This window comes from Xyrauchen texanus, chromosome 36, assembly GCF_025860055.1.
Source record: "Xyrauchen texanus isolate HMW12.3.18 chromosome 36, RBS_HiC_50CHRs, whole genome shotgun sequence".
NCBI classification, from domain to species: domain Eukaryota; kingdom Metazoa; phylum Chordata; class Actinopteri; order Cypriniformes; family Catostomidae; genus Xyrauchen; species Xyrauchen texanus.
In genome coordinates this window covers 28484384-28502302 of record NC_068311.1, presented here as the reverse complement: position 1 = coordinate 28502302, position 17919 = coordinate 28484384, and the positions used below count along the sequence as shown (strand labels likewise).

General features: G+C 37.3%; 1 protein-coding gene across 3 annotated transcripts in view; it reads right to left on the bottom strand.

Moving 5' to 3' along the window:
- Window positions 1-17713, bottom strand: part of LOC127629558 (microtubule-associated tumor suppressor candidate 2-like) — a 30607-nt gene extending 12894 nt beyond the window's left edge. For all 3 annotated transcript variants that reach the window (XR_007968774.1, XR_007968775.1, XM_052106649.1), the window contains exons 1-4: window positions 17616-17713; window positions 11323-11522; window positions 2888-2954; window positions 2343-2557 (exon numbers count right to left, since the gene is read on the bottom strand). Coding sequence is in view for 1 of the 3 variants with exons in the window: in XM_052106649.1 (XP_051962609.1) it covers window positions 2343-2557; window positions 2888-2954; window positions 11323-11451 (411 nt within the window). In the remaining 2 variants the exon portion in view is untranslated. The remainder of the gene's footprint in view (window positions 1-2342; window positions 2558-2887; window positions 2955-11322; window positions 11523-17615) is intronic.
- Between the last annotated feature and the right edge of the window lie 206 nt (window positions 17714-17919).

Here is a 17919-nt window from a genome sequence, read left to right as displayed (position 1 = left end):
TTACTCCTAACCCAACCCACACCTCAACCTCAGTAGCAGCAAATGTGGGCATTTTGCTAATCAACATGTAGTTACACAGTAAATAAATAATCTTGTATGTATTTAATGTTAGTACATAGTAGTTACGGCCACTTAATATAAATTGTGACCAAACCTCCTACAGTAATGCTTGCACTAAACACAAGTACAAGCCAAAGTGTAGTGTGCGTGGCACTTTTAATTTACACTTGGTATTAAAGCGTTAGTTCACCCAAAAATTTCTCAAGCCATCCTAGGTGTATATGACTTTCTTCTTTCAGCCAAACACAATTGGAGTTATAATAAAAAATATCCTGGCTCTTCCATGCTTTATAATGGGAGTGAATGGTACCTTAGATTTTGAAGCCCAAAAAAGCACATCCATCACAGAAGTAATCCATACGGCTCCAGTGGGTTAATAAAGGTCTTCTGAAGCGAAGCGATGCGTTTTTGTAAGAAAAATATCCATATTTATACATTTATAAACTATAATCACTGGCTTCCGGTATCGGCCGTTCGTGCATTCACAAGAGAGTCGAGTTCCAGCGCATGACGTAGGTGTCACGGTGAGAAGTGACGAACAGAAGCGCAGAGGAAAGAGCAAAATAAAACGCTGGTCACAAATTAGAAGACAACATTGAGGATTTTTATAGAATAATGTCAGAGGATTTCAATAAGAGAAGAGGAGATTGAGTTTTTTGCCCAGCTCTATTTGTTTGAACTGAAGTACACCGACCAGGAACTCCGGGAGATGGAGGAAGCTGCAGCAGCAGCACAAACAAAAGAATCTGGTAGACAGAGAGTACAGGAGATGTGGTGATGCTCATGCAAGAAATGCGAGGTAATGCCAACAGAGGCTAAGAGTGTTTGCTGCCATAAATGGACGATTGGAATGACTGGATAGATGCACGAACGCACCATTTTAAGACTAATAAAAATCTACAGTATAGCTAAAACAACTCACTTCTTTTCACCGTTTTCCTTTGCTGTAAACATCGCGCACTTCCGTGTTTGTCACTTCTCACTGGAGCTTACGCTACACCTACGTCATATGCCGGAACTCGACTCTCTTGTGAACGTGTGGACGGCCGTTACCGGAAGACAGTGATTATAGTTTATAAAGTTATATATATGAATATTTTTCTTACAAAAATGCATCTTTTCGATTCAGAAGGCCTTTATTAACCCCTTGGAGCCGTATGGATTACTTTTTTGATGGATGGATGCACTTTTTTGGGCTTCAAAATCTAAGGTACCATTCACTCCCATTATAAAGCTTAAAAGAGCTAGGATTTTTTTTTATATAACTCCAATTGTGTTTGGCTGAAAGAAGAAAGTCATTTACACCTAGCCATCCTAGGAAAGAGCTAGGAAAAAATATCCTAGCTCTTTTAAGCTTTATAATTGGGTGAGTAAATTATGGGATAATTTTCATTTTTGGGTGAACTAACCCTTTAAAGGAATAGTTCACCCAAAAAGTTATAATTCTCTCAACATTTACTCACCCTTGCCATCCCAGATGTAAATGACTTTCTTTATTCTGCTGAAAGCAAAGACAGATTTTAAGAAAATGAATAGTGGCTAGAACTTTGAAACTCTAAAAAGCACATGAAGGCAGCATAAAAGTAATACGACTCCAGTGGTTTAATCTATATCATGATATGATAGGTTTGGGGGAGAAACAAATCAATCAATCCTTTTTTTACTATGAATCACCACTTTGATCAGCCCTTGCATGCGCATTCACAAGAGGACCGAGTTTTTCTTCTTATTCTGTTTTATGGCAATTCTTATTCCTTGTGCATATCACCACCTACTGGGCAGGCTGGAGAAAGAAATAAAAGGTAGGAATACAGGAAAGGAAAAGAATACATAAATCATATTAGCACAAAAGCCCAGTAGGTGGCGATATGCAAAAAAAAAAAAAAAAGTGAATCGCCAAAAACACAGGAGGAAGATTGTGACATTTCAAATATTTTAATATTGATCTGTTTCTCACCCACACCTAACTTATCGCTTTTGAAGACATGGATTTAACCAATGGAGTCTTATGGATTACTTTTATGCTGCCCTTTTTGCAGTTTCTTGCCATCATTCACTTGCATTGTATGGACCTACAGAGCTGTGATATTCTTCTAAAAATCTTTGATTCTGTTCAGCAGAAGAAAGAACATCTGGTATGGCATGGGGGTGAATAAATGAGATCATTTAAATTTTTGGGTGAACTTTTCCTTTAAATTTGTCTTCATAGTCTGCATTCCTGTGTGTAATGTATCTCTGATAATCTCAGTGTCTTCACACCATGTCACTGTCTCTTCTCTGACCTGTTCCTGGTGCTGGGAGCGGAGCTGCTCCAGGTGGTTGCGCTGCTGTTGCTGGAGTCGCTGTATCTCAGAGTGTTGCTCCTCAACCAGTCTCTCCTGCAGAGCCTTGAGCTCCTTCTGTTGCTGCTCTTTGAGTCCTCTCAGCTCCCACTCAAAATTATGCTCCAGCTGGACCTTCTCACCCTGCAGACGCTCCCACCGCTGAACACTGACCACTAAAGATTTTTTTTTTCCATTGTTATGCAGTTGCTACAGTGTTTTGAGTGGTTTTTATTATGTTAATCTGTGGTTGTTGGGGTGTTACTGTTTTATTATATGCATATATATCGTTATTTATGAACAATACGAGTAGTGGTGCCTTTGCAAACACCACTAATAAGAAAAATGTAATTTAGATTTACAATGTATGGAGGAAAATAGGGAAATGTGGTTCACAAATACAGTATATGTAATCTGAGAGTGTCTATATAGCTATTTTTATTTGTGTGAGTGCTTGACCTCATGCTACCATTTCTGAGTATGCAGAGACTGTGTCAGAGACTTACCCACTTCATCCCTGATCCTGGCTAACTGCAGGGACAACTCCCTCTCCTTCACAGCTCCACTCTCGCTCTAAAACACACACACAGAGACATACATGTGTTATTAATTTATTTCACAAATGTGTAGGGGGAAATTTGTAGAACTATGTGAAATGAATTTAAAGGAATATTCCAGGCTCATAACAAGTTAAGCTCAATTGACAACATTTGTAACATAATGTTAATTACCACAAAAATAAATGTGTATATATATATATATATATATACACACAAGTGCATTATTGCTTTAATGAAACCGTTTTTTAAAACCACATAATAAAAATATTTAGGAAGCACATTTATGGTAAAACTTGATTTAATCTTTCAAATTATTTTAACATTCAAAATACTTCAGCTGAATAAATAAATAAAGCCCCTGACATGGCAAAACATTGCTATGCAACAAAAATTTTGCATCACAGATATACAGTTTTATTTTGTATTTTATAAAGGTGGTAACGCTGTATAGACTAATCAGCATCCAGGACTGGAACTATTATAGTTTTATTGTTAAATGACATGTTTCTTAACTTTAGCTTGTGATACTCTCAAAAAAGCCAGCTCCTTTCAACCTAAATGACACATCTTGATCTACACAAGTTATAGTACAACTGGAATATCTCCATCAGTTACAAAAACACACATCTACACCACAGTGACATAATTAAACACATTTATAACCACATGTTTAGACAGCATTGTGATGACTGTAACACAAAGAGATGGCTGTGAAGTGATTTATATTGTTTTTAAAGGGATAGTTCACCCAAAAATGAAAATTCTCTCATCATTTACTCACCCTCATGACATCCCAGATGTATATGACGTTCTTTCTTCTGCAGAACAGGAAACAAAGATTAAAAAATATATATATCTCAGCTATGTAGGTCCTTACAATGCAAGTAAATGGTGGCCAGAACTTTGAAGGTCCAAATAGCATATAAAAGCAGCATAATAAGACTCCAGTGGTTAATCCAACAGATCAATATTTATATATTTTATTATTTTATTATTAATCTCCACTTTCACTTTCACATTCTACTTTTTGTTTTAGGAGATTCACATTCTTCATGCATATCACCACCTACTGGGCAGGGAGGAGAATGTATAGTAAAAAAGGACTTAAATATTGATCTGTTTCTCACCCACATTTATCACAGCACTTTTGAAGAAATAGATTTCACCACTGGAGTTGAATGGATTACTTTTATGCTGCTTTTTGGACCTTCAAAGTTTTGGCCACCTGTCATGCATTGTTTGGATCTACAGAGCTGAGATATTCCTCTAAAAATCTTTGTTTGTGTTCAACAGATGAAAGAAAGTTATACACATCTAGGATGGCATAAGGGTAAGTAAATGATGAGAGGATTTGTATTTTTGGGTGAACTATCCCTTTAAGCACTACAGCATGAGTCAGCATTTTAGAATAGCTGCATTTTATGCCACACTCGTTCAGCTTCAAATGGCACAGACTTGACTGCACCATCTGTTGACCAAAAACACCTATTAAAGATACAGACATTACCCTTACATGAACATACTGTACCATAGTACAGTGATAGTATCAGATGGTAATACTGTGGTATGCTAATATTTACCATGGTACTGAATGATTACCATATTCATATACCATGGTATTTACATGCAACAAGGTACTTCAAAGAATATTATGGTGCTACATTGGTACCATGAACAAATAAACATGACAGTACCACTGCACCCTTTTGTTAGTGTGTCCACTGAAATATTCCTAATTAACAAATTAAAAAGCTATAATAAAAAAACAATACATTTGATAAATGTTTAATAAAATGTAATTAAAAAGTTAACAAAAAAGATACAAAAGGCTCACAATATCTGCTTTACCTCATTGCTTAAATAGATGCTGCTAGATTAACTTTATTTTTCCATCTTACTTTTCAACATCTCCTCTAAGTAAACAAATGGCAGGGTAAAGACCCCATGACCTAATCAATGCACTGACCTAATCAAGTCCCTTTAACAGCGCTCACCCAATAAGATTTTCCTCCAGCACGCAACATATCTCGCAGATCCCTGCAGAGTCTTTTCATGAATACAAATCCGTGTTCCTCACCACGGTAACCTGCTTTCATTTCCTGATATGGAAGGTCTAAATTAGTGAGAACAGGATGGTCTTAAGGACTCTGTCCCCACCTAACACAAAATGAACATGAACAACACAGACATATCAATGGAATTTATTATTGGTAGCACTTATTAAGACAAGCATCACTAAGTATTAAGTATTAAGCGATGTATTACACTTTGCTGCATAACTCATTCCACACCATTTGTGCCTCAGACAACTAAGCAATCAAACTAGGACAATATAAAAAAAAAAAAAAAAAAAAAAGCTAAGACTTGAATCAGGAACCCCAGCCATATTATACAGATTATAAAGGAGGTTTTTACTTGGGGCAGTAGTTATATGGCAACCAGCAATGCTCTGGCAACCACCCATAACACCCTAGCAACCACCTAGCAATTAACAAGAACACTCTAGCGACCACATAGCAACGTGATAATAACCACTCAGAACACTTTAGAAACCACATAGCAATGCACTGGCAACCACCTAGCAACAGCATAAGAACCACCCAGAACAACCTAGCGACCACATAGAAACTTGCTAATAACCACTCAAAACACTTTAGCAAACACATATCAATGCCCTGGCAACCACCCAGAACACCTTAACAACCACCTAGCAACCACCCAGAGCAATATGGTAACAACCACTCATTTCATTTAGCAATCATGCAAAGCAGCGCCCTTATATATATATATATATATATATATAAAGTAACCACCTTTCCATTTTCCGTCAGGCAAGTATCCGTCTAAACATACAGGCAGAAAATTACTTACACAAATGAAGACACAAAAACAATTCTAAATGTAAACATAATAATTATAATGATGATAATAATCACTGAATTATAAATCACGGTTCAGGGTTAACGTGTTTTTGTATTATTTTATGTTTTAACCACAGATGTATAGGCTGCAGATGCTCTGTGAAAATAAAGCGAACTGATCTCAAGATGTCTGAGGTCATTTGCAGCACTCATAGACGATACTGTTCTTGCAAAAAAAATTCAGAGTACAAAATTAAAGAAAGATAACCCTTTACATGCGTGTGTTCTACGAGACTGCATGCTTCCGTACAAACAGCATGTCAGACATGCGCATAGACGGCTTTTCTGTCATCTGTTCTTAATAATATAATAAAGTATGTTTCTTCAAGCGTGTGTCTGTGCGTCTACGGGCAAATTATTTGTAATATTAATTTGATGATAATAATAGCCTAATAATAGTAATAATAATTTAATACATTTATGGGGAAACGAGACAAATATCGTCTTGACATTGTCAAAGGCATCAGCTATTGGTGATCAATCTGACCATTGTCGATCCCCGAGATCATCGTCTGTCGGCACAACCCTAATGTGCATTTCTCTCTATAAATTAACAAAATGTTCAGACAGTCTCCTTGCTATAAGTAATTAAATTAATATCATAAACGTGCGACAACTAGTCGACTGGTGGCTTAAACTAACAACTACTAGTCCACTACTAGAAAATCTTTGATCAGGGGCATCCCTACAGAACACCTTAGCAATCCACCAAGCAACACCCTAGCTACCATCCAGAACACCCTAGCAAGCACATAGCCACAAGCTTACAAACACTCAGAACTCTTTGGCAACTGCATAGCAACGTCCATGCAACCACCTTGTAACACCCTAGCAAGCATCCAGAACACCTTAGCAACCACATAGCTACATGCTAATATCCACTCAGAACAGTTTAGCAACTGCATAGCAACACCCTGGCAATAATCAAGCAAAAACACCCTAGCTACCATCCAGAACATCCTAGCAACCACCTAGCTACCATCCAGAACACCCTGGCAACCACCTTGCAACACACTATCAACCACATAGCCATAAGCTAACAAATACTCAGAACACTTTAGAAACTGCATATCAACACCTTGGCAACAAACAAGCAACCATCCAGAACACCCTAGCAACCACCTAGCAACACCTTGCCAACCACCCAGAACACCCTAGTTTTGCAGAGGCAAGCAGAACAAAAATTGTGTTTAATGTCTTTAATGCTTTCAGCCCACTGCATCATATTTCATATCATATGCAATCAATGCAAATATACAGTATGTATATAAATAATTTATAAAATCATATGCATATTATTTTGTACATATAATACATAAAAATGTCTATACAAAATAATAAGAGCCCAGTAAACATCAGTACATTACAATTATATAATCAGATCAGGTGTCGACGGTCAAGGTGGGGTGTCTTCCCTCGGCCAAAAAGCATGTCTCCTGATAGTCTAATAACAAACTTAATAAAAGATGACTGCAGGATAAGATAAACAAGGTTTGATTCAAAAAGCACCACATATTTTACATAAGCAATTAAATCAGATCAGGAAAGTAGCTTAATACACTCTCAGACACGCACATGTGCTATTCCTGAGCTGCAACTGCTTTACCGTAGTGTCCGAACAGCAGGTATGATGGAGACGCAGAGAGAGATTACAGCAACATTGGCCCATGCTAGGGCTAGATGTAGCTTCATAAAAAACCTGTCTGGGGAATACCATACGTACACCACACTGAGAGGGATAGAAATGAGAAAAGACAGGGAGGGCAGGACAGAGAGACAGGCGGAGTGGGGATAAAGAACGAGTGTTGCATAAAAAGAGTAAATGTCCTTACCTCACTCTGAATTGAGTGTCATAGCCTGACTTCAGCAACAATGAGTACCGGTACAGTGAGACTGCAATTCTACAGACAATTTTTAAGACCACCCCCCAAGCTTCTCTCTCTCTCTCTCTCTCTCTCTCTTACATACACACACACACACACACTAAAGGACGTTGGCAGAAGAAGGGGTGGATGATGAAGAGATCAATAAACTAAATTACATGAATGCATGCATTGTCTGCTACAAGTGTCCACTGGGAATGGACACACATTTTCACACAAAGCATCCTATCGGGTCCTAACTTCCTGTTTAACCCCTTAATCTCTGCAGGGCGGGGCCCAGAGTGTAATAATAACTGTCCCTGTATACAAAAATAGTAAAATTTGGTTCCATTTTAGAATATGTCATATATACTGTATATCACAGCCCTGTTGTAATTCGGCCGCAGGCCGAATCAGCAGTGCTGATTTAGGGCCATATTGTACGATTGAAAGTGTGATATTGCTTAAATACAACAGTTCAATGAACAAGTAAATAAAAAAAAATTTGTTCAAAAATTGAGTCATAAAAAAACGCATTTGTGCATTGAACTACTTTCTTAAACGACCGATCAGGATCTGCAGTTGCTGGTACAAACCAAATGATGCGTCCAAGCCTCCGTTAGTAATTCAAAAATGTCACTTCAGAAATAGTATCACGGCTTGTGCTGTTTCGAACAAGTTATTGGAAAAACAAGGATGTGTGTGTGTGTGTGTGTGTGTGTGTGTGTGTGTGTGTGTGTGTGTGTGTGTAGAGAGAGAGAGAGAGAGAGAGAGAGAGAGAGAGAGAGAGAGAGAGATAAAGCGTGTGCAATCACCTGTTGCCACTCCAAAGCAGAGGTGCTGTCAGCTTTCTGAATATCAGCTATCTCAGTGGAAAAAAAGCGGGGGTATTTCTCCCTATTTCGCAGTAGCCTGTGCGCAAGAGTCATTCACTATAAAACAGCAATGTCCTCCGCCCTTTTAAACAGCACACATTGTGTAATTAATAAGTCTGTTGTGTCTCTCAGCTGTGATGAGCCGTAATGCTGAAGTTGTTCGTTTGAAGCCATTTAAAGCTATTTCATAGCTTTAGTAGTGTAGTGAGTGTAGTAAGCGATCACGAAGAGCTGTTGTATGTAAACACTAACTGCCACGGATTCACTTCAAGTCACCTAACTGGCTCATATTACACAAAAATGATCTTTTGCCACCACCTGCTGGCTAACATATGTAATATAAAATAAAATAAAAGACAAACCATAGCTCTTAACAGATCTGCCCTACTCTTACACTTTAGTTTAGAATGGCACAAACACAAGCGGAGTGATACACACACAGTGAAGCATTGGAGTGCTGATGGTGGCAGACTTCATGGAACGTCTCTCGTCCAATCAGATTCGAGGACTGGAACTAACTGTTGTATGTATATATATATATATATATATATATATATATATATATATATATATATATATATATATATATTTCAGTTATTTTGCATTTATGTTACATAACATAACAAGACAAGGCCTGAAACCCTCTGCAATGGAGACCCATAACCCTGAGGTTATGATGTATAAATAATCATGTATGATTATTTTGCCATAATATAACATTTTGAAAGATTACCAAAATAATCACACAGCGAAATATGATCTGTCTAAGACAAAAAAAGCAAGAGTCTCATGTCTGCTTTGATCACTGCTTCTGTAAGCCCTAAGTAGCATCAAACTCTATATCATCTGTTAACTTTGGCAGTTTTCTTCAAAAATAAGCAATTTTTTACTTGTTTGTGAACTTGCTTGAGTAAAATAAATAATCAATAAATAATCAATAAACAAACAACTTTATGTCTCAGATGTCCAGGACAAAATATGTTGTATTTTTCACAGGTAAAAGCATAATAAACAAATCTACTGCAAAATATGTTCTCAACTATGTTCCAATAACATTTTACTAAATAAAAATATTTATTAAAACTTTAATCAAATGAAATTAGGACAATTAATATAACATAATTTTGTATTATTTTTATCAAATGAAGTGTTTTATATAGAACCTCACAGCAAAATCCAAAATCCAAAATGATTTACTTTTTGGCAGTACAATGCCGCATAACGGAGCATCACATATGTGAGATATTGCTTAAATATAATACAATTACTATTGATGTATTAGTATTATTCAATGTAGCAGTATTACAGAGAATATTACATAACTATACAGTATTGATACATTTAATACATTTCTTCCATTTAAATTGAGCTTTCATTTTGGCAGAAGCTTTGCAGTGAACCCATTTTTGTTTCTGTGTGTTTGTAATGGTACCTCCTCAATCGCTGATTAAAGAGACGTTAAAGATATAAAGTTGCCAATTCAGAGTATTTTGCCTTTAAAAAGTACTATACGCAACCATCTTACATATTCTGTCCCATCAACATTATTGTTCTTACAAACTCCAATGTTGAAAGCTCACATGCCCAAAAAATGACGTTTCAATGCAGAACAAATTTTGCTAATCAGAAATATCCACAGATAGTCAGTCTCAAAAATTAATGAATGAATAGAATACAACCGGCATATTATTTATTTGTATACAGCATAGAGTTACAACGCATAGAGATGTGTATTTGCTGTACTCATAACGAAGCACGTATGACGTTGACCATCTGAAGGGAAGTCGGGACTCGGACGGCTGCTTCCAGGTCCTAGTACCGATCTTTCCATGCGACTTATACAAAGAAGTGACTTATCTGTGGGTTTTTTCCTCTGAACAACACGATTTTGTCCAGGTGCGACTTAATGTTTCAGAAAATACGGTAGGTTAAGGCTTCTATTCCACTCATAAGCCAAGATATTCAACAAAACATTAGGAAAGGTGCTTGGGATCACAAAATAAACTAAATACCTATGGATGAGCACATGTCGAGTGCTCAGCTACGTTCGAGCACCCCTGCATTTCAGATCTGTATATTGTGATGAAAAGTAATAAGGGAAAAAATCACCATACATAGGCATTCATCAAAGCATTTCATGGGGTTTTTTAAGAAGTTAAGATGTTTAAAAATTTAAATGGAAATTTAAAAAATGACACTTAAAGTAAATGCAGAACTGTGCACATAAAATACTGTAAAACCTGACACATTACATTGTTATTGCTTTATATAGTAACAGTCTGTCCAAACAGACAGCCCTTTAACCACAATTGATGAGCAGAGATGAAGTTAGTGCTTTGTGTGTAATGATAGCAGGACAAATAGAATTAAGATCAAACTGCATGAACAGCCATTTGTGGCATTTCTCTTGCAACTTAGAGGACTTTACCCAAGAAAAACCTTTTGTAGGAAGAACTACTGTAGCTTTAGGGATGAGAGCACGTATATATCTTTTTGGACATATACACACAACTTTTGGTGATCTACAATCACACAAAACTGAAGATCACTTGATGAAAAGCATTTGATGAACAAAGTACATCTGAAAGTACTGTTTAAAACGTTTATCATTGCATGCAGCATTATAATTCACACACTTGGAAGTATATGGTACCATCCCAGATTAATAATCATTAAGCTAACAGGACTTTAGCATTGGTGCTGGTGTTATATTAGTTTGTTACCTTCTGGCTGAAGTGTTGAGTGGTAATGGTGAACACATAGAGGCATCGTGAAGCCTTCCTGAGCTCGGCCTGTAGGGTGATCAGCTGCCTGGCCTGATCTTCACACCTCTCTTTCAGTCTCTTTACCATCAGACGCTCCCGTTCGGCATCCACACCCTCCACACACCCACCCAGACGGGCCACACATGACTTCTGACGAACTAGGAAATATATATTTTAATTAAAAAAAAACAATCAAGAGATTTCCTTTGGTATTCCAAACAAATTCAATCATTTCTGACCTAATCAAAACCCAGAAGGTGTATATAATTATATCTGTATTCCTCTTAAATGATTGACTGCTGCATAAGGACTGCACAATTACAGAATGTGTTATAATAAGAGCATGAGGTAAAACAATGAACAGTAACTGCTGACTTGCTCATCCAATGAACACACACTACAAATAATCACTGATGTGTCAGCATATGAACTCTACAGGGAGATGAGTCAGAATAACGATAATCCAGGATATACATGTACTACATTACCATCCACATAATGAGATGTAATATATTCATATACATTATTTTAAAGCAATATATCACAAGAGACTGTGCGTTTCATATATTTTACCACAGTTAAAGGGATAGTTCACCCAAAAATGAAAAATCACTTATCATTTACTCACCCTCATGCCATCCCAGATGTGTTTGACTTTCTTCTGTAGAACACAAACAAAGATTTTTGGAAAAATATCTCAGCTCTGTAGGTCCTATACAATGCAAATGAATGGTGGCCAGCACTGTGAAGATCAAAAAAGCACACAAGGGTGGCATAAAAGTAATTCACACGACTCTGGTGGTTTAATCTATGTCTGCAGAAGCGACATGACACGTGTGGGTGAGAAACAAATACATATTTAAGTGCATTTTTAAATATAAATCTCCACTTTCACTTACTTCTTTTGTTTTTGGCGATTTGCATTCTTCGTGCATATCGTCACCTACTGGCCAGGGAGGAGAATTTATAGTGAAAAAGGACTTAAATATTGATCTGTTTCTCACCCACACTTATATCGCTTCTGAAGATCTTCAAAGTTCTCTTCACCATTCACTTGAATTATATGGACAAACAGAGTTGAAATATTCTCCTAAAAATCTCAGTTTGGGTTCACAGAAGAAAGAAAGTCATACACATCTGGGATGCCATGAGGGTGAGTACATGATAAGAGAATTCTCATTTTGGGGTGAACTATCCCTTTCAATGGTGTTAGATAATTGATGCTTTTACAAAAAATGGCAATAACAGCAAAATTATAAAATTCTGCTTTAATGTTCAATAAATAATTATATGTATTTATAATAATCTTAATCTGTAATATTTTTTCATCAAGTAATATAGTTCATAACCTGAACTCTAGATGATACTGAATGCAAACATGGTACAATAATATAGAATTCTGTTGTTTTGCAGTCACAGGTGAGTGTATACCAAAATGCCGAAATGTGACTCAGCCAATTAGATTTCAGAGTCGAAAATCTATTCGTTTTATATGTTTATATTATGCATAATCTTTTATTGCGTATTTTGTGAAAAAAAAAGAAAAAGAGAGAGTGTGCAAGATGTCAAATTCAATTTAAGTATTATTCTCATTTCTAAATCCTACGCTGTCAATTTATCTACCCATCAATTACACGCCGGTTTCCTAATGGAAGACTTTAGTCTTCACAGCGTTGCTATGACAACCATGAGCAGCTTCATCTCGGTTAATGAGGGATGGAAAATGAAAGTGGGAGGGGCAGAGACAGAAGACATCACACACACACACACACACACACACACACACACACACACACACATATACATACACACACACGTTGGTGCAGCTACCATTATGAAGACTCTCCATAGACAAAATGATTTTTATACTGCACAAACTACAGATTCTATCCCCTACCCCTAAACCTAACCCTCACAAACCCTTTCAATAAAACATTGTTTAGCTATTTGAATTATGGGGACAATACAAATGTAAACCAAATTTATAGCATAATACTCTTGTAATTACCAGTTTGAAACCTAAAAAAGGGTCTCACTCTCACACACACAGGAGACACACATCGGGGGACTGAGGCTTTAGAGAGACCACTGCAAACCTCTTTGGAGATGACAAAATGGGATGTGTGGTTTCTATATCCCTTTGAAACTCTTTTCTAGGGTCTAAATGAGAAACAAAAGAATGTTTTAATAAATGCCACTATCATAACCTTGGGTGCTGTGAGTGGTCACTGTTCATTTCGGTAACACTATCTATAAAGCCCATTTTTGACATGCTTTGTAAATGCATTCTAAATTCATAATAATCCATTTGTAATGTCTCATAATATGCCTTATAATATGTTATAACTTCTCACCAATTATTGTAACCACAATTATAACACATTATAATACTTACCTATTCACAGTTATATCTTAGTGTATGATACCTTATAACATGACCAACATCAAATTTTATCTACAGAAGTTATAATGCATAATATATATTAGGTATGCTTTAAGTAAAGTGACAAAGGTAATGTCATCTCATAAACATCCGTAAGATATTTTAAGACTTGGTTATAAGACTTTAAAAGGCAAGCTTGTAAAATGGAAGTTATAAAAAACATGCACAGAATAAAAAAAGAAACACATTTAATAAAAAAACAAAATACACATTTACAGAACATTGATTCTATACTTGACTGCATTCAATAAACTCGAATGTTTGTGCATCTTATTTGAAGTCACAACAACTACAAAACTAATTGTAACTGTAGTCATATTATGAGATATTATGAATGCATTATAAAGCCTTTACAATACATTATAAATTTGGGCTTCATACTGTGATTTCTTTGAAATCTTTCACCATTTTTTAATCTCTCTTTTGCCTTGGTCCTGCTGTGTGAAATATAATTTTTTATAGTACAATCATCCCATGTAGTTTCTCAATAAATTCTGCCATAAAAAAATGAATGAAACAATTATCTAAATGCTGTTTAAAATAGTTTCAGATGAAGTATAGAGCATCACACTGCTGGATACGTCAACTTTACAAAAGTAGTTTGAAGTCAACTACTCAAATACTGATTATATACACTCACCTAAAGGATTATTAGGAACACCTGTTCAATTTCTCATTAATGCAATTATCTAATCAACCAATCACATGGCAGTTGCTTCAATGCATTTAGGGGTGTGGTCCTGGTCAAGACAATCTCCTGAACTCCAAACTGAATGTCAGCATGGGAAAGAAAGGTGATTTAAGCAATTTTGAGCGTGGCATGGTTGTTGGTGCCAGACGGACCGGTCTGAGTATTTCACAATCTGCTCAGTTACTGGGATTTTCACGCACAACCATTTCTAGGATTTACAAAGAATGGTGTGAAAAGGAAAAACATCCAGTATGCGGCAGTCCTGTGGGCTGAAAATGCCTTGTTGATGCTAGAGGTCAGAGGAGAATGGGCCGACTGATTCAAGCTGATAGAAGAGCAACTTTGCCTGAAATAACCACTCGTTACAACCGAGGTATGCAGCAAAGCATTTGTGAAGCCACAACACGCACAACCTTGAGGCGGATGGGCTACAACAGCAGAAGACCCCACCGGGTACCACTCATCTCCACTACAAATAGGAAAAAGAGGCTACAATTTGCAAGAGCTCACCAAAATTGGACAGTTGAAGACTGGAAAAATGTTGCCTGGTCTGATGAGTCTCGATTTCTGTTGAGACATTCAGATGGTAGAGTCAGAATTTGGCGTAAACAGAATGAGAACATGGATCCATCATGCCTTGTTACCACTGTGCAGGCTGGTGGTGGTGTAATGGTGTGGGGGATGTTTTCTTGGCACACTTTAGGCCCCTTAGTGCCAATTGGGCATCGTTTAAATGCCACGGCCAACCTGAGCATTGTTTCTGACCATGTCCATCCCTTTATGGCCACCATGTACCCATCCTCTGATGGCTACTTCCAGCAGGATAATGCACCATGTCACAAAGCTCGAATCATTTCAAATTGGTTTCTTGAACATGACAATGAGTTCACTGTACTAAAATGGCCCCCACAGTCACCAGATCTCAACCCAATAGAGCATCTTTGGGATGTGGTGGAACGGGAGCTTCGTGCCCTGGATGTGCATCCCACAAATCTCCATCAACTGCAAGATGCTATCCTATCAATATGGGCCAACATTTCTAAAGAATGCTTTCAGCACCTTGTTGAATCAATGCCACGTAGAATTAAGGCAGTTCTGAAGGCGAAAGGGGGTCAAAAACAGTATTAGTATGGTGTTCCTAATAATCCTTTAGGTGAGTGTATGTACATATGAATACATAGCCTACAATGATGTTGATAACAGACGTGCACAAAGAAACATTCAAACTGTATTAAACAATCATTCTAATCCAAAAGCTCACAGCTGATAAAGGTGAAGTGAATGCTAGAGTAAAGGTTGTCCACTAGCTGGAGCCATCGGCCCACTTATTATTGTTTTCTTCTTATTTTTTGACTGCAGTGTCAAGTCTATGTTATCAAATCAAATGCAATGCATACATTCTGCCAATAGAGGGCTCTCCAAGAATATTTTAATAAGTAAACTCTGTACTTCATACTGGAGAACACTATGTTTTCAAATGGACCGATTTAACATAATGGACTTCTCTTAACATTATTTAAATATTTGCTGACTGGCCCTAACTTGATTAAGCTGTCTTGCAGAGCACTGTTTCATTCAACACCGTGTATAACTGAAATTAGTGGTGAGGCCAAGAATTGATTTAGCCCACAATTATTAGGTTTGCTCATTCCACTCTGGCAGTATGAGAAAAAAATCAAAAATAAAGTCTCAAGCTACAACCATCAAACCCCCAAATTCCAATCCCTTTTTATAAGCGAGTGCATTTACATACAAGCCAATTCACTGAGAAGTACCAACAATCAGCTTATTCAAAACATGAGGCTTGATATCATCGAATTATTCTCTTCTTTTGATGTCCAAACAGACATGTGCAGAACGTGTGCACATTGGACAAGCCGGTAAGAACACTGCAACATGAAATCAGGGTAAAGACACTGATATATATATATACATATATATATATATATATATATATATATATATATATATATATATATATATATATATATATATATATATATATATATATATACATACACAGAGTATAACCTGATCACTCACGCAATGGTAAACTACTAGCAGGAGGTGAAGCCACCGGAAGTGTTCGAGCGGCCATCTTAGCATGTCCAAACTCTCATAGAGTGTCAGTGACTGACAGGCTGGGTACCTCTGCGAGTATTGACGCTGACCCCTTGAGTCACGAGTTCGAATCCAGGGCGTGCTGAGTGACTCCAGCCAGGTCTCCTAAGCAATCTAATTGGCCCGGTTGCTAGGGATGGTAGAGTCACATGGGGTAACCTTCTCATGGTCGCAATTAGTGGTTCTCGCTCACAATGGGGTGGGTGCGTGGTAAGTTGATCACGGAGAGTAGCATGAGCCTCCACATGCTGTGAGTCTCTGTGGTGTCACGCACAATGAGCCACGTGATAAGACGCGCGGATTTACGGTCTCAGAAGCGGAGGCAACTGAGACTTGTCCTCCACCACCCTGACTGAGGTGAGATTTCTAAATCGCCTGAATGCTTGTTTTCATAGTGATGTACTCTCTGTAGTCATACATGGATACACGCCATAAATACGTGTTTGTTTGCCATTTCAATCCAGCGTATCAGTTTAATTTGTTTTGTAAGCTTATCTGTCTGCCGATGAAGTTTTTAGAGGTGGATACTGTTTGATATACAGTAGATACATATAACTTGCTCTGGCTTTCAAGAAACAGGAAAAAGTCTGGTCTTTAATAAATAATTACATGTGTAATTTCAGATATAAAATCGGTGATTGAATGACTTATGTTTACTCGCTGAAATGAGATGAGGAAAACATATTATTCTCATTACTATACTGTGGAAAAGTTATGATAAATTACTTAAATGTTAAAGTATTTATACAACATGATAGTATTTGTTGTACTGCATTTTATGCAGATTGTGTCCATACAGGATAATCATTACTGTATTAGTGTAACGTTCAGATGTTCATATGTAATTACATAATGTTCATAAGTACATTTATTGCTTCAATGTCAGAAGTATCAGGCAAATAAACATGTAATAATTAGACAAATAAGCATGTGCTCATCATATTAAAGCATTGCGACAAAGTATAATGATAATGAGCTGCCGGTGGCGTCACTTACCCACAGGTGAGCCGCGAGGGGGTGGGAGCAGAGAGCGGCGGATGGGGGCACTGGAGGGTGGGGGGCTGCAGCGGTGAAGACTCCTTACACTGCTGCTCTTGGTGAGGGGGAGAGGGGAGCGAGAGAAGAGGGTCTCCTCACTGCCACTGTTTGGACCTGTGGAAAAGAGCACAAGAAGCTTGTGCTGCGTTCGAACAAAAACATTGTTTATTTGCTGCGTGTACTTACACTCCTGCTCTAGTTTTGTACTCATTATGGTGCTATATGCATCTGGCAATCAGTAAGTTCCTTGGTATATATCAAA